The 25,094-nt window shown below is 58.4% G+C and overlaps 2 protein-coding genes across 3 annotated transcripts in view; both read right to left on the bottom strand.

The window, feature by feature from the left end:
• Window positions 1-2,304: 2,304 nt before the first annotated feature.
• RASD1 (ras related dexamethasone induced 1) lies at window positions 2,305-3,947 on the bottom strand. Its single transcript, XM_063112660.1, has 2 exons — window positions 3,520-3,947; window positions 2,305-3,329 (listed from the first exon to the last, which is right to left on the bottom strand). The coding sequence occupies exons 1-2, from the start codon at window positions 3,803-3,805 to the stop codon at window positions 2,776-2,778; spliced, it is 840 nt and encodes a 279-aa protein (XP_062968730.1). The 5' UTR covers window positions 3,806-3,947; the 3' UTR covers window positions 2,305-2,775.
• Window positions 3,948-12,889: 8,942 nt separating this feature from the next.
• The window catches only part of PEMT (phosphatidylethanolamine N-methyltransferase), an 84,674-nt gene continuing 72,469 nt past the window's right edge, over window positions 12,890-25,094 (bottom strand). For both annotated transcript variants that reach the window (XM_063112511.1, XM_063112510.1), the window contains 4 exons: window positions 20,593-20,738; window positions 17,763-17,874; window positions 13,542-13,616; window positions 12,890-13,141 (listed from right to left, as the gene is read on the bottom strand). In XM_063112511.1, coding sequence (XP_062968581.1) covers window positions 13,084-13,141; window positions 13,542-13,616; window positions 17,763-17,874; window positions 20,593-20,738 — 391 coding nt within the window. In that variant the 3' untranslated portion in view covers window positions 12,890-13,083. The remainder of the gene's footprint in view (window positions 13,142-13,541; window positions 13,617-17,762; window positions 17,875-20,592; window positions 20,739-25,094) is intronic.

The following is a 25,094-nucleotide window of genomic DNA, read 5'->3' on the forward strand; positions in this document are numbered from 1 at the left end:
TCCCCCTCTGGCCTTCTCACTGTAGAATCGACAACATTTACTGCACTGCAAACAAAGGGGTTCACGATGCACCTTTTGTTCAGAGAATGGCAGCTTGAGTGGTCCCTCAGTGAGGGTTAGCTGGTCCTGGAAGTTGTGCATCCAAGTTCTAGTTCTTAAATGTTTATAAGCAACCCTCATTTTCCCCAGCACCACTGATTTCTTCCAGATGGGACATTTTATGTGTGTACTCTTGCCTGGGCCGTCAAATGAGGTCAGAGCGGTTCTCTCCCCCTGCCTCTTACGGATGAGGTGAGAAGTAACTGAATATTGTTTGGATTTAGAAATGGGCACATAACCTGTGCTGACCAGTTCAGGGACTTAGCAGATGCCTGCCAGCTGACCTCGTTGGCAGGAGTAGTGGTTGGAGGTGTTTTGTAGAGGTTCCAGTAGTGTTGGCCTGCAGCCACCTGTCAGAAGATGGCTGGCATGTTGGAAACCTAGGGGTGTGTGAAGGAGGATATTGGATTTCAGTGGCTTTGGACAGAAAGGCAGGTTCTGAATTTAAGCTGTGGTTGCCTATTAGACCTGTTCTACATTGGGAATGTTATTTAACTGAATCAGTTATTTTCTTGGAATTTCAGTGTAGTGGCTGGGCTGGTTTTAAGTCTCTGACCAAATACCATGAAACACAAAGCACATAAAAATATAACACTATCATAGTCTTTCTGCAAGGCTGAGATGGAGGGCTCCTCACAGGGGTGGAGGGAGATAAGCCTTCCCTTCATTCCAGAGTTTTGACTTGTGACCTTTTCAAATGTGTGATTGAAAGAATTTACATCTGCTCTAGACATGGTTCTTGTACTGAGAAATTCATAGCAGGATGTCTCTTGGATAGTTGAGAGGAAAATGTTGACTTAGACACAGAATGAGGTTGTAAGAACCTCAGCTCCTTATTTCCCCTCCGCCGCCCCATCTCATACTCCAGCTAAACCCTCATAAAAAGTGAACAACTCCTCTCCCAAGAGTGGCATCTGTCCCCAAGGGTGCAGTTTGCCTAGGAAGTCATTCCTGAACCTGCCTTGATTGGCAGGGGTGGGTGCCTTTTGGTTATTTGAGGAGGTTCAGTCCTGTTGGAGTGCGTCTCTCACCAGGGATGAAATCCCTCCCCTAGGGCAATTTTGAGTCTCCCTTACAGGGCTGAGCGCCCTCTGGAAGCCAATTATTTGGATTACTGGGTGTCAGGGACTTGTGCCAAGTACTTTTCAAACATCACTCTTAATCCCCACAGCAACCGTATGCAGAGGGTGCTCTCTATATTTCTCAGGTGAAGAATCTGAGGTTTAGCAGGTGTTGCTTGCCCCAAGTTGGCACAGTTGTGAATGGCAGAGAGAGGTGGGTCCCAAGTCTGAGGCTGCTGCCCTAACCGCCAAGAGGGAAATTGTAGGGTAAAGGGGGTGTTGGACCCCACCCAGGCAGCAAGCACATCCTGAAGCCAGGGGAGCAGGACCATGGGTTTTTAAACTGTCTCCAGACAGTTGATGTGGCAACCTGGAGAGAAGGGACAAGGGTCTGGCACCAGCTTGCTCCCAGATGAGTCTCAAGCTCCATTTCCATATTTGTGAAGGTGGGACCTGAGTGACACCTCAAACAGTGTGAGTATCAAATTTGATGACCTTCTATAGCCTGGGCCCCAGCTGAGTTTAGTGACAAAAGGGCTTGGCACAGTTCCAGTGGCCCTTAGCTGAAGGGGAAATAAGAATGTTTTCTCAGAAAACGAGGCCCTTTGTGACAGCCTAAAGAAAACTAAGCAGGTGCATGGCTAGAGAGATTGTGTCTCCAGGGAGGACCCTGAAATCCTTTATATTTATCCTGGCTTTCCAGGAAACGTTCCCCAAACAGAAGGGCATGGTCTGGAAGGCGGTCATCTGGAGCTTTTTTTTCTCCCATGATGGCCTGAAGCTATTTTCAGAATGCCTGGGTTATTTTCCAGCTCTGGGGAAGGTGACTTCTAATTCCACAGAAGGAGAAACCCAACCTCCTCCCTACCCTTCCCCCCTCCAGCCATTCCTAAGAGCAAAGAAAGCCCAGTTTTCCATTTTAATTATCTTATTTTATTAAAAAACCAAGACAATAATAACTTTAAAGAGTCACATACACAGTATAAACACCCGGATAAGGTTTTGTTCATGTCCATGTTGACACTGGAACTACCGTTAAAGTGCAAGTTTTGTTTTGTTTTTCCTCTTTGCGGTTTCACACACACACACACAGGTAAACAAGTCACTTGGCTATGATTTGACACACAGCTCCGTTAGTTTCTGGAGGGCAAAGGCTTTTGCCAATTGTCATGGCAACCCAGAATCAGAGAGAAAATAATGCCCCCTTGGTCCTGACCCTCCAGCCCGCAGGATAGCTTCTTGAAGCCTAATAGAGGCTGATTAACTTCACACCACCCCCTCCCCACGCTATTCCTAGGTCTTTGTGAGAAACAAGACAAATCCACCCTCTGCTGGACCCTTGCCCCCCAAGTCGTGGGGGTGGTGGGCGCCGATGGGGAAATCGGGGGAGGGGGGCGTCCCAGTCTTAGCCAGTTCTCTTTACTTCCAGAGCAGATGACCGTCCCTCCTCGGTTTGGTGGCGCCTCCCCAGTGCGCGAGGCCGGGTCGCGGGGGGCGAAGACGCCAGTCCGCGCGCGCGCGCTCGTGGCCCGGGGCCACGGGGCCAACCAGGGCGTGGGATCTGACTTTTAAACAAAAAGGTCCTCAAGTTGTGTCGCCAGCGCGGAGGGGGCTCCTAGCTGATGACGCAGCGCTCCTTGTCCTTGGGCTGGCCGCCTCCGCTGGCCTTTTCGCGGATGTACATGAGGTCGCTGTGTACGCTAGGCCTGCGCGCGAAGGGCGCCACGATGCCGAAGGCGTCGCCCAGGTCGCCGCCGCCGCTGCCCGCCCGCAGCAGCTTCTTGTTCCGCAGCGCCTTCTTGTGCAGTACGTCGCAGTACTGCACTGACACCTTGCGGTGCAGGTCCGGGCTCATCTCGCTCGGCAACTTGGCCATGGCGAAGAGCGCGCGGAACATCTGGTCCAGGCTGCTGTTCTTCTTGGCCGAGATCTCGAAGTAGGCGCAGCGCTGGGGGTCGTCGCCCACCAGCTGCTCGATCTCGCGCTGCTCCACCTCGCGGTAGAAATCCCGGTCACCCTTGTTGCCGCAGATGACCAGGGGCACGTCCACGTTCTCCTTGGTTTTGTTCTTGAGGCAGGACTTGGTGTCAAGGATCTGCTGCTTGAGCCTCTGCACCTCCTCGAAGGAGTCGCGGTTGTCCAGGCTGAACACCAGGATGAAAACGTCTCCTGCAGAGGCACAGAGAACGGAAAAGAGAAGGTGAGGGCAGCTGCCACGGGGGACACCCACGTTGGGCTGACTTTGGGGCTGCCAGCGAGTGGGGCGCGCTGGCCTCTCCAAGCGCAAAGCCCAGCGCGCCGCGGCGGGACCGGCCCTCGCCGGTGCCCCTGGACAAAGGGTGCCCGGCCCCCGGCTCACCTGTGAGGATGGAGAGGCGCCGCATGGCGGGGAACGGGTGGTTGCCGGACGTGTCGAGGATGTCGAGCTGGTAGACCTCGCCGCGGATGGAGTAGAACTTGCGGTGGAAGTCCTCGATGGTGGGCGTGTAGGCGTCCTCGAAGCGGCCAGTGAGGAAGCGCGACACGATGGCCGTCTTGCCCACCTTGGACGAGCCGAGGATGACCATGCGGTAGCAGTTCTTGGCCGGGATGGTCAGCTCCGAGTCGCTCGGGCACATCTTCTTGATCATCGCGGCCAGTTTCATTGGGAGGAGAGGCCGCGGGGGCGGGCGCGGAGCCGAGAGAAGCGCGGAGGGCGGCCGGGGGGCGCGGGAGAGCGGCCGGAGGGCTCTGCCCAGGCTCAGGTCGGCTCCGGCTCGGGCTTGGGCTCCGGCTCGAGTCGCGATCAGGACAGGGTCCGCTCGCTCTGGCTCTCCGCGCCTCGCCGCCGCCCTTATATGCAGCCGTCTGGCCGCCCCGCCCCGCTCCCTCCCAGACTCGGTGCGTCACGCCCCGCGGGCGCCCGCCGCTGCCCCCTCGCGCCTCGCGACCGCCGCTGGCAAGTGCACAGCTGCTGCCCTCCGAGCACAGGCAGGAAACTGAGTCCAGGGTGCAGCTGGGGCTACGGGCGCGCGGACGCTGCGCTCTTCCACTGCACCCGGCTCAGTGGCCGCAGGGCCTCGGGGTTCTGGTCCTGGCTGTGCCTCCGATCCTCTGTGATTTCGGGCAAAGAAAGACCCTCGTCCCCGCAACAACACAAACACGTTCACTCACTTTCTTTGGGCTTCAGTTTCCCCAGAGAATAACAGTAGTAATCCAGTAGTGGCTGCAGCGTTTGCTGGGTTCTCGCGCCTACTGTGTCTCTTTCAGCCCTCACGACAGAGCCCCCAGCGCCAGCCCCTACACCCCCTGCCCCCGGCGCTTGTTCCCGGGAGTGGTCGGCGCCGCTCGCTCGGGCCGCCAGGGGGCAGCAGGGGGCACCGCCGGGGGCGCGGGGAGGCAGAGGGCGCAGCGCGCAGGGCTGGAGTTTGGGGCGAGGGGCCGCAAGCCGGGCTCCGGGAAGGACGCGGCGTGCGCCTCGGGCCGCCAAGCTGGGACCCAGCAGGAGCGGTGCCTCACTCCGGCGCTCTGCTGCGGGCCTCAGCCTGCTCCTTTCTGCCTTCCAGAGAAGCTCTGTGGCCTGGAGGGGTCTTCAGCCAGGGGCTGCCCCCATCCCTTTCCGGCCCCTGACCCCAAAGGCCCTGAGACTCGGTCTTCTTTGGCCAGGCCTAAGCCAGCGTCTGCTCCGCCCTTTCCCGTAGCATTTTGGGCCTTTCCAGTCCCGCGGGCCAACATTCCCATTTCATAGTTGAGGGAGCTGGGGCTCAAGGCCACAGAGTGAGCCAGGAAGGCCCCGGGAGCACAGCACAGCCTCTTGCCTTCTCTGCACCTCAGTTTCCTGTTTTGGAAGATGGCGATGCTGTTGTGATTGAGAAAGTGCAAACACTTGAGGGAGGCAGGGCCTGGTCATAACAATAACAATAGTAAATGACCCGAGGCGGCGGTGGGGGTGGGGTGCTCGAGAACCAGGACACAGGTTGATCAGTAACCAGGAGTGGGTAGACGCTGCTGAAGTGTCCAGAAATAGAATGTCTGGAGCTAACTTGTTCCAGCTCAGAGTTCATGGAGAAGCCATTGCTCCTTGTGGCAACAGGAGGCTGTGCTCAGTGTCTTGTTTTGTTTGTGTCTGATTTAGGAGAAAGCCAGGGAGCCATGAGCTGGCACCACCCACCCACCCAGGTCGTGGTGCTCTGTTGGCAGTGCTGGAGTGCCAGCCCCTACCCATCCAGCTGTTTGCAGAGAGCCTGTGGCATCTTATTCGCCTGGGGAGAGGCTCTCAAAGGTCATCTCCTCTGAGCCTTCCCTTGATGACCCAGGATTCCAGCAGAACCTCATGCCCTCTACAGAATAATACCAGCTCATCCATACCCAGGGCCCCTACGTGCCCAGAAGTGTTTATTGCGTGCCAGGCACTGTTCTAAGTGGTGCTGCCTTCCTCATGGCAACCTTGACGGGTAGGAACTACTACTCTCTCCGTTTTACAGATGAAGAAACTGAGGCAAAGAGAATTGACCGGCCCAGAGTCCCACTGGGGCTTGAACCTGGCTGTCTGGCTCTTAACCGCCCAACCCGCTGTCCTCCCTCCTCTGCCTGTGGGTTTTGCTACAGGGCTGCTGCAAGGTCCATCCTGCCTGTTTCTCAGCCCCGCGGGGCACAGATCCTCAGAGCCCCTGCTTCTCTCCGCTCCTCTCCCAGGCCTCGCCAGTGCTGTCAGATACTTTACACGGGCACATCACGTAGTGAACACCCAAGGGATCACCAGCCGATCTAAGAAATGTCAAGGGCCCCAGGCACGGCTCTGATTCCTGGTGTAATGTATGCAGGAGTTATCTGATGGGCAGCGGGGTCTGGGTCTCCCCACTGCTCTTGGTTCTTGCCCCTGTTGACCCTCCCCTCTCCTCCCCTCCTCACTGAGGTGAGTATGTCTGCTCAAGTCTGTGAGAAGGAACTGAGCCCATGCGTGTGGGTGACAGGGCTGCTGTGGACGGTGGTACAGGGCGTTCCCAGCAGAAAGGGGCCAGTTGAGAGTGCAGGTGGGACCTGTCAAGGCACAAGACTGTGTCACCCCCAGTCCGAGGGGCTGCCTTTCTCTGCCTCCCACAAAGGCACTGTATGGGCAGCTGGGGCTCTGACTCGGGGTGACTTATGGCCAGGGGCTGGAACAAAGGTGGACCCCAGGAAGCCATCCCCTCGTTGGCCTCTAGTCCTCCGAGAGTCAGTTTGTTGAGAGCAGAGAGTCCAAGAGTGCATGTCAAGGATCCAAGCCCAGCTCTCTGATGGAGATCCAGCAGGCCAGGACACAGCCTAGATCCAGAGCCTCTCTCCCCGTCCCTGGTCAGTGTGAAGGCTGGGCCTGACATCACTCCCCTGAGCCCCCTTCCAGCTGGAAAGTGACAGCGGCAGGTACTGATTCTAGCCTGGGTCCTCCACCACAACAATTCCTGGCAACTTTTGGGCACATCGCCCTGCCCCAGGGACGCCAGGATGTGAAAGACCTGGTCTCCCAGGTAAGTGAGTTCATTCAGCTTGAGCCCATCCGCTGTTCCCATTCTGAGTGCCCCAAGTTGCCTCCGCTGTGCGCGTGGCCTCTGGGACTCCACTCCCACAGGAAGCAAGCAGAGGTGACACTTTTGTTAGCTCTGACTCTTTCCATCCTCCCCCATCTCCCCCGCCCCCCTTTTTAAGGGTATCTCTTTCTTTTAAATGCTCATGTTTTTAATTTTTCAATTTCAGAAAGGACAGGGTGAAAGGAACATGAGAACCAGGGCCTTTCTCAGCCACACCCTGAGGACAGCTCAGCTGCCCGTTCTGTGGAACAGTGTCCCTCAGGCCTCCCCTTCACGGGGGACGAGTCCCAGCTGGGACAGAGGAAGCTTTACTTCCTCACGTATCCACCCACCACCCAGCTCCTGTTAATTCAAGTCTTTTTTTCCTTCCTCCAGGGTTTGCCTTTGTAACTATATCAGGCCCTGTCCTAGGGCACCTGTGTGAACCTGAGCCCATCCCTACTGGGTCCTTGCACAGAGGAGGACCCTGAGGCTCACCTTTGTCCTGCTTCCGGTGTCTGTGTGATCTTGGTCCATGGCCACCTTCTGAAAAAGAGGAAAGGGGCTAAACAGAGCTGGCTTTTTGTTCCCTCTGACAGGTTCTCTTCATTGAGCTGAGATCACAATTGTCTGGAAGTGTCCTCAGCAGCCATGAGCTCTGTTCCGGTCACAGCAGACCCTTCTAGCAGAAACCAGCTCAGCAAGGCTCCTGGCTCCACCTCAGGACCCCACCTCCCATGGCCATGTGGACCCATGTGTCAGAATGCCCAGAGCTTTGCAGCCCTGCTCAGGCCATCAGGTGGAACCAGCAGCACGTCCTCAAAGGCTGTGTGTGCACAGGTGCTGGTATAAGGAGTGAGCTACCTGTCCCCAGGGGCATGCAAGCAGAGAGGCCAGGCTCGGAGCCTTGCATAAGCTCACACTAGATACCTCTCATGGCCCTCAAGCCCTGAAACAGGTTCTGGATTCTAGGAATCAAAGAGAAAGCCTCAAGGAACTCCAGGCAACAAGGGAGGCAATGCCTAAGCACCTGCTTTATATATACAAGGCAGGTGTGACTATGATGGCCATTTTACAGGTGAGGGGCTGAAGCTCCAAGAACTGTGTGCGGAGGTGGAGTCCAAGCTCACCACAGTCTCCTGACTGGAACTGGGGGAAAGGCTGACCTGTGTCCTTGGAAGGCTAGAGAACTGCAGGGAGGGCTGGGGGCCGAGAGGCCAGCCCTGTCCACTTGACTCTGGTCAGCTCATGCAGTAGGCCCTGGGTGGGTGTCTGGCCCGAGGAGTGTGGGGAGGCAGTTGGGTGCTGGACCCAGGTCCTGTCATCCCCTCTGGAAAGACCTCCCTGATGGCCGGGGAGTCCCATCTCTCTCTCTAATGCCACGCACCCTTGGAGGGACAGAGGCAGGAAGCACGGGCTCAGGACAAATCTGGGTCCCAGTCCACGTGCTGTCATTCACTCTTTCGTGTGTCACCTGATGCCAAACAAGGGATGACAGCAGCCTATATGGTAGTCATGAGACAGCAGCCACATAGAGTCGGCCCAGCCCCTCCTCTTGTGCTGCAGGCTCAAGTGCTGCCGGTCACATCTGCAGATGCAAGTGAGCCCCTCATTCTCCCCCAGCACAGCACTTCCTGTGACCTGGAGGCTGAAAGGGGGTGATCATCAGGCAGTGGGGGATATACTTGCACTTTCCTGACAACCCTCAGATCACCCCACAAAGGTGATTCTGTCTCCAAGGCCAGCTCATCTGGAGTGGTCTTGGTGGCCTGGGCTTTGGGACAGCATGAGTGTCATACTCCAGCTTCCTGCAAATGCACTAGTGTCCAGGGGGCCCCAACCCCTTGACCTGCCCCCCAAGGAGCCAGGTGCCCAAGGCTGACACCACTTACTAGCCCAATCCTTCACAGCAGCTGCTTTGGGGCACCCCAAGCTTGTTCTCACCTCAGGGCCTTTGCACGTGCCATTCCTGGTACCTGGAGGGTCTTCCTTCAACTTGCTCCTTCCTGCCTTTGAGTCTTGGCTCCAATGTCACCTCCTCAGGGAGGCCCCACCTGACCAGTGCAGTTAAAAGAGTCTCCCACCCCATTATCATGTCCCCTTTTAAATACTCTGAGTAACGTTTGCACTGTCTGGTCATTTTCTGCTTAATACCATTCAAACTGCTCAGTTTTCTCTTAAATTTTTTAAGGTATTAGTTTGAATCATATAACAATGCTGTTTTGATCAGTAAAAAATGGTCAAACATCTGCAAGTTTATGTGGTTCGACATATATAATTAGCTGCAGCAGAGTGCCAAAATCTGAAGTTTACAGCTAGAAGCAAGTTCACATATGTGCACACCTGTTTGACATCAGCATGTCAAAGTGGAGGGGCATTCAGCTGCCCGAGGCTCCCTCGTGCCCCCGCCCAGCCAACCCCCTCTATACCCCCGTTCCCCTACACACACACCACCTGCTAAGCTGGCTTCCATCCATCCCATAGGTTAGCTTTGGTTTTGGGGTCCGGCTTTTGTTCATCACAGGTCCGGGACATCCACCCATGAGTGTCAACCATGCATTCCCTTTCCTTGCTGCAGGGTAGCCCACCACGTGAATATGCCACTGTCCTGCTGACGGATGCCGGGCTGTTAGGAAGCAGGCTGCTGTGGGCGCTGACGTGTGTGCTCTGTGCCCCTAAGCACTCATAGCTGTGGGGTGGAATCCCGGGCTCACAGGCCCCAGCACATCAGGATTGGCACAGGTGCAGGGCTTCCAGCAGCCCTCGGCCTCTGAAGCATAACATCTCAAGCCCACCTCCTAGTTTCCCTTGTTACCACCAATCCTGGAAACGCACCGTTTAGCCCCAGTGACACTGTCAACCAGCCCCATCATGGCTGGACTGGTTTAGAGGTGGCCAGTCAGGAGGTCCGGAATACACTAACATAGGTTTTTTTTAAAAAATGACCATCAGGAAGGAAATGTAAAATGATGCAGATGCTGTGGAGAACAGTCTAGAAGTTCCTCACAGTAGCAAGCATGTGAGTTACCATGTGATCCAGCAATTCCACTCCCAGGAAGATACCCAAAAGAAATGAAAACATACATCCACACAATTGGTACGCAAATGTGTACAGCAGCAACAGTCATAATAGCCCGAAGGTGGAAACACCCCAGGGGCCGTCCGCTGCGGAGCCGACATGCACCGTGTGCTGCATTCGTGCGGTGGGGTGTTGGTAAGAAGTGCTGGTGCCTGGCACACCATGGACGGACCTCGAAACACAATGCTAGGTGCAAGAAGCCATCCACGAAAGGGCAAACATGGTGATTCCGTGTACGTGAAATGTTCAGAAGAGGCAGATCTACAGAGACAGAAAGCAGATGGTGGTTGATGAATGCTGGAGGGGACTCGTGGGGTGGCCACGAAGGGGCACAGGGGTTTCTTTGTGGGAGGATAAAGATGTTCTAAAATTGATTGTGAGATGGTTACACAACTCTGGATAAACTAGAAACCATCAAAGTGTACACTGTACACGATGTGATGTGTGAATTGTATCTCCTAATGCTGTTATTGTCACTGAAATGAAACTTGAAAAGTGACACCCTCAGGGTGCCTGAGGCTGGGTGGGAGGCTGCTCTGTGATGCCCAAGCCCAGCCCCCTCTGGGCACGAGGGCAGCTCCCTGAACCAGCCCACCGTGGGGCCACCGTGACCTCTTTATCCCCTTACTCACGCATAAGTCCTGGACGTTCTCCTCAGACGTCCCTCACATCTGTCCACCTGTCCCCTCCTCAGGCCTCCATCTGGGACCCCGCACCATCACCACCTGCCCACCACCTCTCTGTAGAGACCTCCTCACTGTAGGAGACCCTGCTTCTGACCAGCAGCCAGAAGGACCCTGTCACTGTTCGGCCAACCCCCATCCCTTTGCTTGAAGGAGATAATCTGAGACCCTCGTCAGGCTTTGGGACCCTGGCACATGCCATCCTTGCCCGCCCCACCATCTCACCTCACTGTCAGCTGCTCACCCCCCAAATGTCACCTCAAAACTCACTTCACCAGTGAGAACAGCTCCCCAGAGCTCAGGGACACAGATTGCAGCAGCAATGAGATCCTGCAATGACCGCCCAGAGGTGACGAGTCCCCAGGACAAGGCCTGAACACCGTGTTTGTGGCTGAGTCCCATGCCTCGTTCATGGAAAGACTTAACATTGTTGGATGGACGGATGGATGGATGGATGGATGGATGGATGGATGGATGGATGGATGCGTGGATGGAAGGAATGTGGGGGGCATTCCAGGTGCAGGGAACAGCAAGGGTAGATGCTGAGGTGATCTGAAGATGTCTTTGTCCAAACGGAGGGGAGAGGGTTGTGGAGAGGGATGAGGCCTGGACTCCCAGGGTAATGGGCTGAGACTTCATCTGACGACCATGGGTGTCCTGACCACACTTGCATTTGGCAGTAGGTGGGGTGCATGTGAGGGTAAAGCCCAGCTGAGTTTTGAGGGGGGCAGGCAGTGGGAGCATTGAGGGAGGAGTTGGGGAGCCCAGCCTGCATGGAAGGGCCCACAGGCTGAGCCAGGCTGGTTGCCAGGGGAACCAGCCCGCCTCCTCCCGCCGCCGGCACACTCAGCTTGGTGCTGAGCAAGTGGTGCCTAAAAATAAGGCCAGGCAGGGCAGGAGGCGCAGAGAGGGGAGGGACCTGGCATGGCGGGGGCACCAGCTCTCTCTGGCCAGACCTTCAGGGGTGCCTGCCTGGGCTTGGGGGCCATGTCTGCGGGGACCTGGGATGGTGAGGACACAGGCGAGGGGCAGCCTGGCCCAGTGGTCTCGGCACCACTTCCACATGGAGAGGGGGAAGTTAGGGAACCCACCAGAGGGGAGGAGGAGGGGACTGGGGAAGTGCAGGAGCACGTGCCCGAGCTGATGAAAGGCACTTCCTTGCCTCGGCAGCCCTGCAGGCCCCAGCTGAGGGCTCTGCACAGGGCTCCTGTGCTGGGGTGGGACTCCGGGCACCCAGCTCTCCGTCCTGGGAGGATCCTTTCAGGCTTCCTTGGAGGGCTCGGGATGTGGCCCAGGAGCCCGTCTCCCACCGTGTCCATGTTCGCACACGAGATCACAGCCCAGGCACTTGGCCCAGTCGGGCCCACAGCCTTGGACCCCAGGGCGAAAGTAACTTGGGATGTTGAGGAGGTCCGACCCCCAGACACTGTCCCATGCAGCCCACTGAGCTTGACGGAGGAGCCAGGGGTCAGAGGAGGGCAGTGACCAGCCTGAGGTCACAGACCAAGGAGGGGTGGGCTGGAATAGGTGTAGGCCCTGCCTGTAGAACTCTGATCCCCACAAGACCTTAAGGGAGCTCCTGACTGGCTTTGGGGCCAATGGAGAGATCCTGAAGGAGAATGTGGGCCAAGGCTGAAGGACTAAGGGTCTCTGGCAACCTTGGGATGATCACCCCCAACTCCTCCAAGGTTAGGAGCCCCTGACCTGCCCCAACCTGCCCCCTGCCCTGTCAGGGCGGTTGAGGTGTGGCCCAGCAGCCAGCAGCGGAACCAGGGTCAGGACAGGAAATGGCAGCACTGGTGCCAGGAGTGGCAGAGGAGCACGTTCTCCCCTTTGCCCACTTCTGGAGCCACAGAGGCAGCTCCAGACCCCACACTCTTGGTCACCTGTGACCCGCCTGGCACACATTCTGCCTTCCCCAGCTGGATCCCACCCTCACAGGGCCCACCTTTCACCCCCTCAGATGGCAGCTCATATGGGCACATGGGGTGCCCACTCTGTGTCCAGCCAATGGATGGCATGAGGCTGCTCATTCAGCACCTCTTAGTGGACAGAGTCATCTCCCCAGACAGGTCACCAAGGACAACATGATGACACATCTCCACTCTCTTGTTGGCCACACTGGGCTGAATCCCCCCAAGGTAAGAGGCAGCAGAGGGGGTGTCCTGGGAGTGCTTGGACAGGGAGTGAGGGCAGGTGACACAGGATGCTAAACCCCCTGGAGGTGAAGCTATGGCCACAACCAGGCAAGTCACAGATGCCTTCTGATTAAGTCCCTTCTCTGTGAAGCTCAGCACTGTGAGGTTTCATGAGGAAGGGCCAGGGCCAGCCTGGCCCAGGAGCCCTCAGGGGACATGCCTCCCTTATCCTGCCCTCCTGGAGCCCAAAGCCTGTTCCTTCCCCACATGAACAGACAGAGACCTGGAGGGGATGCTGGGGTCAGGGTGCCTTTATTGGTGAGTGGGGACTTGGTGGGAGCAGTGGGGCCGGGGGGGATCAGAAGCCACATGGCAGCTTGTCGAGGGCCCCCAAGGTAGCAGTTTCCAAGGCACTGGGGCAGCCACGCCGGGCACGAGCCCGGAGCAGCAGCAGATGCTGTTGTCCTCGTGCAGGGCCTGGCACTTGGGGCAGCCCGCTCAGCTTCTCCTGTGGAGCCTGGAGGCTTTCTGCCGGTAGATCTCAGCTGTGAAGGGCCTGCGGGGCAGCGGGAGAGGCTCTGATCAGCTGGTCCTGGGGCAACGCCCCACCCCAGGCACCAGATCCCTGCCCGGCCAGAGCACGGACTCTCCCCCAGAGGCAGGGAGTCCAGGTGGGACCGGATCCCCTCCATGCCGCAAAGCTACTAGGTGGCACCAACTTGGAGCCTTCAGAGAGGAGCAGCGAGGGGCCGGGAGGGGCCAGGGTCTCGCAGGCCCCACGTGTGTCCTCTCAGCGTCCCGGCTGCCACTCTGACCTGGCGTGGCCTAGAGGACGGCAGCCTGGACCGAGCACGTCCCAGCCACAGAGAAAGGCTCTGAAGGGAGAAGCAGGGCCCAGCAGTCACGCTGGTGTCAGACGGTGGCCCAGCTCCCTCCCGGTGACAGCCCCTACTCACTCTTCATACAGGATGGCGACCACGTAGATGAAGGCCACCACCGCTGTCAGCAGCAGGCCCGTGGGGCTGGCATTCCTGTGGAGACAGACACACGGTCAGGGCCTGGGCTGGGCCACGGCCCAGCACCCAGCACCCAGCCCCCTCCTGTCGTAACGGGGGCCCTTGGCTGAACCGCCGAGCCAGGTTGTCCCTCTTCCTGAGTCCAGCCTTCTCACACGGTCCAGGGTCCCCACTGTCCTGATCTATTTACCATCTCATCATCTGTCTGTCCTGACTGCTGGTCCCCTCAGGGTGGTCCCTGCTCACTTCCACCCTGTCGCAGCCCCGGCCTGGTGCTCAGGACATGGCAGGTGTGAGTCGGGGAGGAATGAATGATTGATCTCTCAGAGTAGTCCCAGGGGCCACGTCTGTTCTCTGCACAGAAGCATGTTCTGAGGGTAGAAAGTGCTGCCCCTGCCCTCCAGAGACGATGTTCTTGAGAGAGAAGGATTTTTCTAGAAATGAGTCCAAGGCCCCCGAAGCCAGTCTGGGGTCTGCCCTGGACACACAGCCCTGAGGACAGTGTCTGCCGCCCGAGCCCTGGGTCCTGTGTGGCCCCTGCCCACAGGTGCAGGCCCCGGCTACTGCCCTGGGAGGCTGAGCCACTCACCTCCTCCCCAACACCCAGCCCTGGCCTGGGCCCCCCAGGTGGTGGGGACAACAGCCCACACCTAGGCCTGTGTTCCCGGCTTGCTAGGAGTCTGGGCACAGGGTCCAGGGCTCCAGGAGCCTCTGGTAGGTCCAGGCCAGAGGATGCCCCAGGCTGGACAGAGCACCGTCATGGGCTCTCTGCTGGTGACCAGCTTCTGACCCACTGCGTGATGAGCACCAGCAGCTTGTTAGTCATAGCACCAAGGAGGCCGAGAGCCTCTGCGGCGGGTTTCCAGAAATAGCTGCTGTCCCCCATCTATTTCTATAGTTATCTCTGATCCCACCGGCTCCTGCAGGGCTGGGCTGCTACATCCAGATCAGCTGGGGAGGGGAGGGGAGGGAAGATGAGGGGAAGGGGCAGCCCATGGGCACAGCCAAGCTGGCACCCAGAGGGCCACGCAGGCAGGCCCCAAGGCTCCAGGTGGGCTCTGCTCTCCTGGTTGCCCCTTGCCCTGCAGACCATCACAGGAGCCCCAGGCTGGGGTAGCACCAAGGCAGAGGGGATCGAGGACACGTGAACACTGCAGGACCCTCTGTCCTGCCCACTCCCCTCCATCCTCAGGACCTCACACGGATCAGTCTGTCTGTCGGTCTGGGAACTCCGGGAGGATGCAGGACAGCCATGGGGACAGCAAAGTCAGGAGCCCAGGCTCTGACCCCAGGCCTGGCATCCAGCACTGTCCCGCTGTGGGCACTAAGGAGGCAGACCCTCCCCCCCCATCTTGTACAACATGGAGCAGGAGGCCCACCTCCGCCGGCTGCACCTGGGGCTGGGCTCACTGCCACAAGGACCCAGTAGAGACCCTTCTGGGGTGGAAATGAAATCTGCCCTCCTGGGGCTTTGCTCACTGCCCTACTTTGGGAATCTAGCGTGAGCCGAGCCCCCACCCCTTTGCCAGGCATCCCAAGGAGCCAGGCAGGAGACTCTCTATCCAAGACCTGGCAAGGAGCCACAGAATCCCATGGTGAGAGTGCATCAGGGCAGCCAGCCTTGTGCCTCACCCCTGCAGAGCAACGGGGGGGCTCCCCGCCCTTCTCAGGTCTCAGCCAGCAGCACCAGGCCACCTCCCCTCACCAGGCACACCTCTGCTGCCCCCAGGGGCAGCGACCTCAGGACCCTGGCCTTGTGGGTCAAGGCAAGCCCAGGGCCCTCTGCTGTGGTGGGGGTGGGACAGGACTGATTGGCCAGGTGGAGGAAGGGGACTGATATAGTTTGGATATATTTGTCCCCACAAAATTCATGTGGGAAACTTAATCCCCACTGTGACAGTGTTAAGAGGGTGGGAAATCCTATTATGGTAACTGGAAGGTGAGGCCTTGAAGAGGTGATAAGATTGTGAGGACTGTGCCCTAGTAGATGGATTAATCCATTGATGGTTTAATGGTGGGTGGTTCTGATGTCTTTAAAATGACAGCATGTGAGAATCTCTTTCTATGCTTAAACCATCCCTTATGCAACTCCCTGCATTGCTGCGTAGAGTCACTGCCAAGGACAAGGCCCTGACCAGATGTGTTCCTTGGACTTTGGACTTCTGAGTCTTAGAAATCGTAAGCAAGAAACATTGTTTCTCTACAAATTAACCAGTTTCAGGTATTTCCATTATAAGCAACAGAGATGGACTAACACAGAGATGTACTCTGCAGTTCCCCTCTTCTGTTACAGCTACCCGAGACTTTCCCACTTGCTGGCACTCCTGACAACCCAGTTCAGGGATGATGGTCCCACACTGCAGATGAGGAAACTGGGCCCAGAGGGGCCCACATGCTAGAGCCCAGGCCTGGCCCTGAGCCTGGAGTGGTGGTGGGGCTGGCCCTGGGAGCTGTGCCTTGCTGGAGGGTCGGGGAGGTGGGGCCTGGAGAGAGCAGAAGCCCAGGTGCCTGAACCCAGCCTCGTGCTCTCCAGGAACTCTTCCCCAGCCCTGCCAGAGCTCCCACAAGCCTGGTTGCTCAGGGGCAGGTGGAGACAGATGGGCTGCAGGGGCTGGGAGCAGCCCTGCTGGGTTGGCGTTGCACCAGGTAATGGCTCATCTTTAATGAGCTTTCAGACCAAGGGCTCCATCCCCCGGTCCAACCAGGTCTCTCTTCAGCTGTCCTCCAGAGGCGGTTTTCAGGGGCCACATGCTACTGAGAGCCCCGGCCTGGCAGCCCTGCTCCCAGGGGCAACTCTCACTCCTCGGCACCAGGAACTGCTAGGGACACAGAGGGGTCCCATGGTTGGGCTCTGTCCTTGCAGAGGAGATGGACGACAAAACTGCTAACTCCAGGACAGGGGGCTGGGAGCACAGAGAGGCACGCTTCGGTTTGGGCTCATCCTGTGAGTCTGGGGTCGGGGATGCTCTGTGGAGGGGCTGAGTCTGGGGGTGTGCAGCCTGACCCTCAGGAGCCCACTGCCCGAATCCAGGTGAGAGGGCGGGCTGGAAGAATGGCAGGAGGGACAGTTCACAGTCCAAGCTCACAGGGTTGGGGACTCTCTGGTCTGGATGCTGGGTGGGGCCAGACACACGAGTCCCCTTCTACCTTCTCATCACACCCCAGCTGCTGTGATCTCAGCTGCAGTAAGTGTTCCCAGCAGCTGGGGGAGATTCAATCCTTTGGGGTCCTAGAATCTTTCTGGTCTCTGGGAGCATCTGTAACATTCTAGGCGCATGGTTTTCAAGTGTTAAAAGCAGAACACTTTCTACAGAAAAAAAAAAAGAAAGAAAGAAAGAAAGAGGAAAAAGAAAACAGCTGTGGAAGCAGATGGGTAAATAAACTAGAACAGCTGGGAGGTGTGGTGTGAGGCCCAGGGCTCAGAGCAGCTCTCCCAGTGCCGCTGCCTCCTCCACAGGGAGCAGCCAGGGGCACATTCCCCATACCCTAGTCAGTGCCATACCTGCCCGAGGCAGATGGTAGTCCAGGGCCCACTTCTCACAGGCGCTGGGGGTCCCGGGGTATCTGCAACATGAGCGGGTGCACAGACCAGCTCCCTGATGGGCTGGAGGCCACTGTGGGCACATAGAGGTTTTGCCAGCTGGGGGCCCACTTTGAGCCCGTGTGCAGTGCATGTCACCCCCTGCAGTGTGTGGGACCAGCAGACAGCTCAGGCCTTCCCAGCCCTCACGTGCTAGCACAGGGTCTGCAAATTACAGCCCACAGGCCAAGAAGACTTTTTATGTTTTTAAATGGCTAATAAGAAAGGATCAAAAGAATATTTAGTGACATGTGAAAATGATTGAAAATTCAAGTTTCAGGGTCCATAAATGAAGCTGCACTGGCCACGCCCGTCTGTTTCCCGACATCTGTGGCCGCTTTCCCGCTACAGCAGCAGAGCTGAGTAGCTGTGACCTGCCTGCGGCCCTCAAGCTGACACTCTCTGGCCCCTCGAGAGAGCCTGCCAACCCCAAATCTGGAGGTCAAGTCGTTCCCACAGATGAGAGACTTCTGAGAATGGAATGCCCCGATGCCCTGGCCCCCAAGAATGGTGTGTCCTGAGCCGAGCCCCTCCTCCCTTGGGAGCGGCCAGGGCAGGCAGTGGCCTGGGCCAGTACTCACATGATGGCCCAGCCCAGGTAGTTGGCTGTGCTTCCCCAGTACATGGGATTCTCCAGGACGTTGAAGGGGAACGTGGTCACTCTCGCATCCTTGAGGATCCCGAAGTAATCACCTGTGGACCAGGGCAAGGCAGGACGGGAGGGTCACTCAGGTGCCCTGGCCATCCTGTTACTGAGAGAGACCCCTAGAGTGGGTTGTGGCGGGACCCGCAGGTGAGTCGGGCTCTGCCTTTCCCTGCTTGCTGTACAGAGAGCTCCTTTTCTCCTTTGGCCTTTCTCCCTGGGCTCATGTTGCCCCCTTAGACAGACCCCCCCAGGCTCCCCACCTAACGCAGGCCGGCCTGCCGCTATTTCTGCCCACCTCCCCCTCCTTCCTCTCGCCCTGGGGCCTCAGTCTCCCCCTGGGGCTGGCTGGTTGCTAAGGGCTGCTCCGCTCCCCGACCTCAATCTCCTGGGCCTGCCCACCACATGCCCCTCGTCACTCTGTGTCTCACCCAGCAGCCCAGAGGAACTGGACACAGTGCAGACAGGCCAGTCACCCACCCATCTGCCACATGGTAGCAAGCCCTCCCCTGGCAGGGCAGTAAGAAGGGACCGAAGGATCGCAGGCACCAAGTGTCTGGCACAGGCCCACGTGCAGTAATTGTCACCACTGGGCCAGTGTAGCTGCTCAGTAAAATATGCTACTGCATCCTTTCTGCATCTCCTTTCCCCAGAAATCCCTCATTTGTCTCTCATCCCAGGAGACAATGGAGCTTCATCCGAGGCAGAAAGTAGGGCAGCCAGCCGACAATGGGAATCCACAGGCAGGAGGGGCTGGCCGGAGCTGCGTCACTGTTGTCTGGGCACAAAGGGTGCAGGGGCCTGTGGAGCTGACCCCGGAACCCGCTGGGAGGCTTTCTTCCCAGGAAGCAGGAAGTGGGGTGGTGGGCCTGGGGGCGGTGGCACAGAAACCTGCTTCGGGCTGACTCACTGCGGGAAGTGACCGCCTTGCCCTACATCCAAAGCCTGTTGGGTTCCCTCCGGCGTTTCTAGGCCATGTCTGCGGGGAGGGCCATCCCAAAGCAGCAGTCACTGGTGTTTCTGGCTCCCCCTCCTCCCCTCCACCCCCGCTCCCTCCCGCTGGCCCAGTGCTGACCGTCCACGGCCCGAGGCCTGCTCTTCCACCTCCGAGTGCCTCTACCAGCCCCCTCTCTCGGCTCCCCACCCACTCTGCCTGCAAACCCTGTGTCACCCAGGCCCCTGCCCACGGGAGGATTAATGGCCTCTGGTCTTGACTGGACAGTAAAGCTTCCTCTGCACTGGGTGGCCCAGCCCCCTTCCTCCCTCTCCACCCACAGGTCCTGGCAGAGCCCCCTCCAGCCCCTCCTCACCCTCCAGCTGGGCAAAGAGGCCCATTTCCTGCACTGTGGTCCCCACCTCTGGGCCCAGCCCCATCAGTCCAACTTCTTCATTGCTGCAACCCCTTCCACGGCTCTCATCTCCCTGGGAATGGAGCCTCAGCCCCTTGCACAGCCTTCAGTTCCTCTGCCCCCCTCCAGCACTGGCCCTGACTGGCACCCCTGTGCAGCCAAACTTCCCACCTCTCTCCATACACCCACCTCTTCCCCCTCCCCTAACCTCACTGCGGCTTTCTCCAAGGCCTTTCCCCTTCCCACCTGCTCACACTCTGCCACCACCTGGCCGACCAGGTGCTCCTGATTGCCCCTCTAGGACACACCCCTGCAGCTCCTGCCTGACCCAAAGCACCCAGCCGCCTGCTGGCCCACTGCTGCGGGCACGCCTTGGTCCAGCGAGGCCCGGCTATGGGTGCTGCCCTCGTCCACACCCCGTGCTCCCTTGGGGGATTGCGCTCCCGAGCACAAACTCCTGGAGAGCGCTGGTGCAGCCTGTGGTGGCCCTGAGGCCACGGGGCCCGTGGATAGGGACACCAGGCAGGGCAGCAGGGCCTCCATGGGCTGCCACAGTCCTGCAGGAAGCTGAGGCCACAAGGCTCTTCACATCTTGCAGCTGGCCAGGCCTGACAGGGAGAGGCCCTGGGCCTCCCAGCCCCTGCCGGAGAGCCGGGCACCTCTTGGTGCTGTGCCACCTCCCATGTGTCACCTGCTCGCTGGGAAGGACTCCCCTTGAGGACAGAGGCTGCCTCCTTCTCTCCCTCTCTGTTTCCAAGGCCCCTTGCCTGTCCAGCCTCCCCCCCTGCCTCTCCACTGCTCTCCTTCCTGGGCTTCCAAGGAGCTGAAGTTGCTGCCGTCGTGAAGGTGGTGGGTGTCTGGCCAGACCAGCACAGGTCTCCCAGCCAGAAGCACCAGAGCCACAGGCAGTGGTAGTGGAGAAGGGACAGCACTGCATCGTCCCTCACCCCGCCCCAGACCCACGCCAGCCCTGTCTGCAGCCCAAACACAGCCAACTGAAATACCACCTGGCCTGGCAGCCACGTGCGCTGGGAGCTGCCCAGAGCTGAGCCAGAGGTGGCTGCAGAGGCCGAGGGTCTTGTCATTGTGCACCTGGGCTGACACCACATTGCCCTTCCTTGCAAACAGGGCCTAAGGGCCTTCTATAAGGGGAGCTGGGCCCGGGAGACCGCCTTGAGGTCCCTCGGAGGCAGGGCTAGGAGGAGCCGTCTTCATTCCCCAGGAGGTAGCGGCTCAATGGAGTTAGATGAGACAGCAGAGCACAGCTTCCCCTTCTAACCAGGACAGCTGGCCTGGAGTCAGTGGGGGGCCAGGACACAGTGGTCCCCATTCCTCCCCACACGGCATCGCAGACAGCAGGGCAGCAGCCTCTGGGCACTTCTCCCCCCTGGGCCACAGTGGGCCTGCTCAGGGTCTTACCTAGGAAGGTTCCAGTGAACCCCAGTGCAAAGAAGCTGGAAAGCACAAACACCACGCCCACTCCCAGCAGCACCAGGCCCAGACAGTAGGCCAGGGGGTTGTCCAGGCTCTCCATCTTGGGTTGGCTCAGCATGGCCTGCGTAAAGCTGAGGGGCAGGGAACAGGGAGACAGGGTGTCACTGCACATGGAGGAGGCCCCTTCTTGCTCCCTCTCCCCCAGGGGACCCTCAGAGAGTAGCAAGCCCAGGGTTGCAAACTCAACACCTGCTGCAGCCAGGTGGAGAAACCAGTGAGTGAAGCAGCCTGCAGGTGGGGGCCTGGGGCCACCTGGAGGGACAGTCCTGCCTTGGCTGCCATGAAGGAAGGTCAGGAACAGGGGCCAAGGCCTGCTAGATTTTTGATTTTTCAAGAGAAGCCAGAAATCCTGACCTGCATGTGAAATATCCTAATTTTTAGAAATAGACATTTATGAAAATCATACTAGACTCCATGCATATTAGCAGTCTGGGTTCAGCCCAAAGGCCGCCAGTTTGCAAACGCTGATCCTATCAGATGAACAACTTATAGTGCAGAGGAAAGCAAGGCTCAGAAAAGAAAAGATGCATATGCCAGGGTGCAGAGCAGACCCTGGTACCCAAGGGCCTCTGTACCTGGCATGTGCCACACACAGTGCTGGACGTCCCATTCCCCTGACAGACTCAGCACCCTGAGGCCTAGAGTGTGCCTTGTGTTGCCGATTCGGCTTTTGTGGCTCCTGTGCAGGCCTGGCCCCATCCTGGGTGGCTAACTTGAGTCAGCCAGCCACATGGCCACCCATCATCCATCCACCCACACACACATACCTACCCATCCATCCACACACCCTCCCATATATCCATCCATCCATCTGCCCAAATGTCCAACCATCCATCCATCCATCCATCCATCTACCCAAACGTCCAACCATCCATCCGTCCATCCACACACCCACCCACGCATGCATCTATCCATTTGTCCATTTTTCCATTCATCATGAAGTAACTTCATTTGCCAGACTCTTTCAAGTAGAACAAATTCACCGTCTTCATTCACTCATTGCACTGATCCACTGCCTCCCTGTAACTCTTCTCTCCAGCTAGACTTTCAGCTCTTGGAGAACAGAGGCTGCTTCCCTTTCCCTGAGTGTCTCCGTGGCTCCAGGCCTGGGGAGCAGGATGGGTGTTTTCATCAGCCGGAGAGAAAGCAGCTCCTGCCCTTCCCTCCTCCTGTTCCCCCAGAGTGGAGAAGGGTTTAGGGGAGGAAGGGAGGAGAAGGGCCTGTGAACAGCCAGCGGGCCACAACTGGCAGAGGCCTGCACAATGACCTGCCAAACAGTGGCACACCTAGGTCAGGGCAAACCTGGCCACTGATCATGCTGCGCACACCCCCAGCTTTCCACCCACCACTGCCCTCCCTTGCTCCTCCTGCTGCCCAGGCTCAGGGTCATCCTGCAGTTCCAGGCTGAGCTGCTGGGACTGGCTCAGGGCCACAGGCTGCCATGGAGCCAGGCGGCATCACGCACCCCAGTGTTGTGGGAAGTCAGCACATCCCCACCCCCACCCGCGCCCCTGCCCTCTGGGCTGCCCTGTGACCTAGGTGCACCCTACCCTGCAGACCAAGCAGCTGAGGCCATCACACATAGCTGAGCTTTGGCAGCCAGGCTGGGCACCGCTTCCTTTCCTATCTGCAGATGGTGGGGCTTGCAGAGGGTGCAGGCCCCTGGCAAGGTTGCCAGCTGCTTGGGGCACAGCTCACCAGCAGGCCCCTGGCTCCCTGGCTCACACAGCATTAGGAACCACTGCAGAGAGTGTGGGGGGCGGGGAGTAGTGGTGATGTTCAGACCTCCATGCTCTCATGGCCTGGAGTGACCCCCCCACTGCCCAGCCTCCAGCTCTGCCTGCTAGGCACCCTCTGGCCGGCCCTGGGCCAGCCAACGGCCTTGAGTTCTCCCAGGTCACCCATGACAGCACAACACAGAGCTCTTGGCTCCTGGCAGAAGAGTGGGAGAGGGTTTCAGACAGAACTGGGTCCCCGGCCTCAGTCTTCTCCGTGAGATGGTGATGGTGACCCCTCCAGTGCCTCCTTGTATGAAATAGCTGCTGTGTAAGCCCAGAGTAGCACCCAGCTCTGGGGCTTGTGCACAGTGGGAAGGACAGAAGTAAACGGAGGTGCCGAGGACAGGCACGCTAGACACGGCCACAGCGGGAAAGCGATGTTTCAGCTGAGATCCACAGGAAGAAACCAGCCAGGGGCGGCTGGGGTGGGGTGGGCAGAGAGAGTGTTCCAGAAAGAGGCGCAGCCGGGCCTGGACACCTTGAGGCCAGGGCAGAGCGCAGGCTGGGAGACTGGGGCAAAAGAGCCTGCAGAGGCGGTCTCGTCAGCCCGGCAGCTTGGAACACACTCTATGTGCGGTGGCAGAAGCAGGGAGACCGGGAAGGCTCTGCACCGAGGCAGCTGGAGGGTCGGTCACTCTGGAGGGAGACCCTGACACTACTGTCCCTCCTGCCCCCACAGGCAGAGAACTGGCTGGGCAGAGAATCAGCCACTGCTGGGCCTCCATGCCACGCTCCTGCCAGGCCATCTGGTCGGCTCCTCTGCCAGCATTCATCTGTGTCACCCAAGCGGGCAGCCGATGATGGGGAACCCTGACACTGACAGGGCCGCGCCTGAGGCCAAGAGTGTTTCCGGGCCCAGCTGCTCCAGGGGATGGATGACCCAGTAAGAAAAGTGATCTGGCTGTAAGCAGATGGCGATTCCCGACGAAGGGCAGATGTGGGGGGCAGTGAAAGGGCAGGAGAGGCCCCGTGGCTATCCGGCTGCCCCAGCCCTGGCCCCAGTTCCACCTCCGCACCTTCACCTGTGGCTCCAGCCCTGGGCTGCCCATCTCCTTTTTCCACTCTCTGCACATGTCAGCCCCAGGCCAAGACAACGGCCAGCCTTGGCTCCCCGAAAAGTGCTTTGTGGGCCATTCGCTCCAACAGTTAGCAAAGGAACAGGGCCACGTCCTCCAGGTGCTCTGATTGGGTCGCCCTTCGCCCGGCCAGTCTCATACACTCCATGACCGCAGCAGCAGCCAGGCTTACTGGAACCATGCAGCCCGGCCCCAATTAGGCGATTGATGGTGTCCTAGCTCCTCCATTAAGCCAGGAACACACAGTCCATTCCACACATAAAATTACCGGAGGGACGAGTAGCTCCGTGGCCACGTGCTCCACGACAGAATGAGGTAATGAGAAGCAATTTCCTTTGGAAATATTCCGCACTGGGGGCGGGGGCGGATAGACACTTCATCTGCCTCAGGTTCTATTTCTAAAACCTGGACTGAACTTTCAATCATCAATGTGACTGAGGCTGTCTGTCCTCTGCTGCCCTGAAATTACCTGGGGTGGAGGTGGGGACAGGGGGGCATCGCTGTCCCCAGCTGGCAGGTCCCAGGCCTCACACCAGGGATGCCACGCACAGCATCCACAACGCAGAGACAGGCCTATCCTGTTTCCATCTGCAGCTGACTTTGGTCATTCAAGGGCATCCCCACGATGGCATCAGCCTGAGCTGCCAGTTACCACGTCCTCTCCTTTATCTCGTGCTGAGATGAGCTCACTCTTGGCACTTCCGCTCAGACCAGATAACACTATCCGTGAAATTATGTGTCTCATGGGCTTATTTTTCCTAATACATATTAAAATAAACATGTAACTACTAAAACAAAAAAAAAAGTTCCTCACGTAACCACCCCGGAAAATCACCAAGGGACTTGAATTAAGCACTACGTGCATTTCAATAACAGGTCACCTTCTCAAAGTGTTTCCAAAACCCCTCAACAGCAGAGACAGAGTCTGTCTTGTCTTACAAACGAGGAAGCAGATGGGCTGGGGTAGGACGAGCAGGAGCACGGGCCTCCCGTGGCCCGGGAATAGCAGGGAAGACCACAGCCTCATGGCGGGGAGGACGACCGGTAGCACCGTCTTCTGCGGCCCCTGGGACCTGGGAGTCCTGGGCTGATCACTGCCCTCTTCCCGGGGGTGAGAGAACAGCTGCTGCTGGGGCATGTGTTGGGGCAGGGGTAGGTTCCTCTTCCGCCTTCCCAGCTGCAGCCCTTGGCTCGCCAGCTGTGCAGTGCAGGCTGCTGTACCTGGGCCTGCCCACATCGGGCCTCACCTTGCTGAGATGCAGCCCTTCCCCCTTCCCCCCTGTGCCCCAGCAAAGCCTAACCCAGATTCCCTCCTGCTCTCCAGCTGCCTTCAGGGTGCCCCCCCACCCGCCACCCACCTCTCCCCTGAGCCTGCACCGAGGGGCTTCAGGCCTCTGCTTCCACAGGCCCCATGTAGGTCCCACCCACAGCTCACCGACCCAGACAGGAGGGGGCAGAACTGCAGGCATCACGGGGTGAAGGTGGTAGGGACCCCCTCATCTGCACATCCAACTGGTTGCCAAATCTTGGGTTCTAAGTCTGCAGAGACCCCAACCGCTCCCCAGCTCAGGCC

The sequence above is a fragment of the Cynocephalus volans genome, chromosome 10 (genome assembly GCF_027409185.1).
Source record: "Cynocephalus volans isolate mCynVol1 chromosome 10, mCynVol1.pri, whole genome shotgun sequence".
NCBI lineage: Eukaryota > Metazoa > Chordata > Mammalia > Dermoptera > Cynocephalidae > Cynocephalus > Cynocephalus volans.

Coding starts and splice junctions, on each gene's coding strand:
- RASD1 (XM_063112660.1), bottom strand. CDS start 3,805: ATGAAACTGGCCGCGATGATCAAGAAGATGTGCCCGAGCGACTCGGAG. Junction 3,330..3,519: donor GCGCCTCTCCATCCTCACAG/GTGAGCCGGGGG, acceptor GTGCCTCTGCAG/GAGACGTTTTCATCCTGGTG.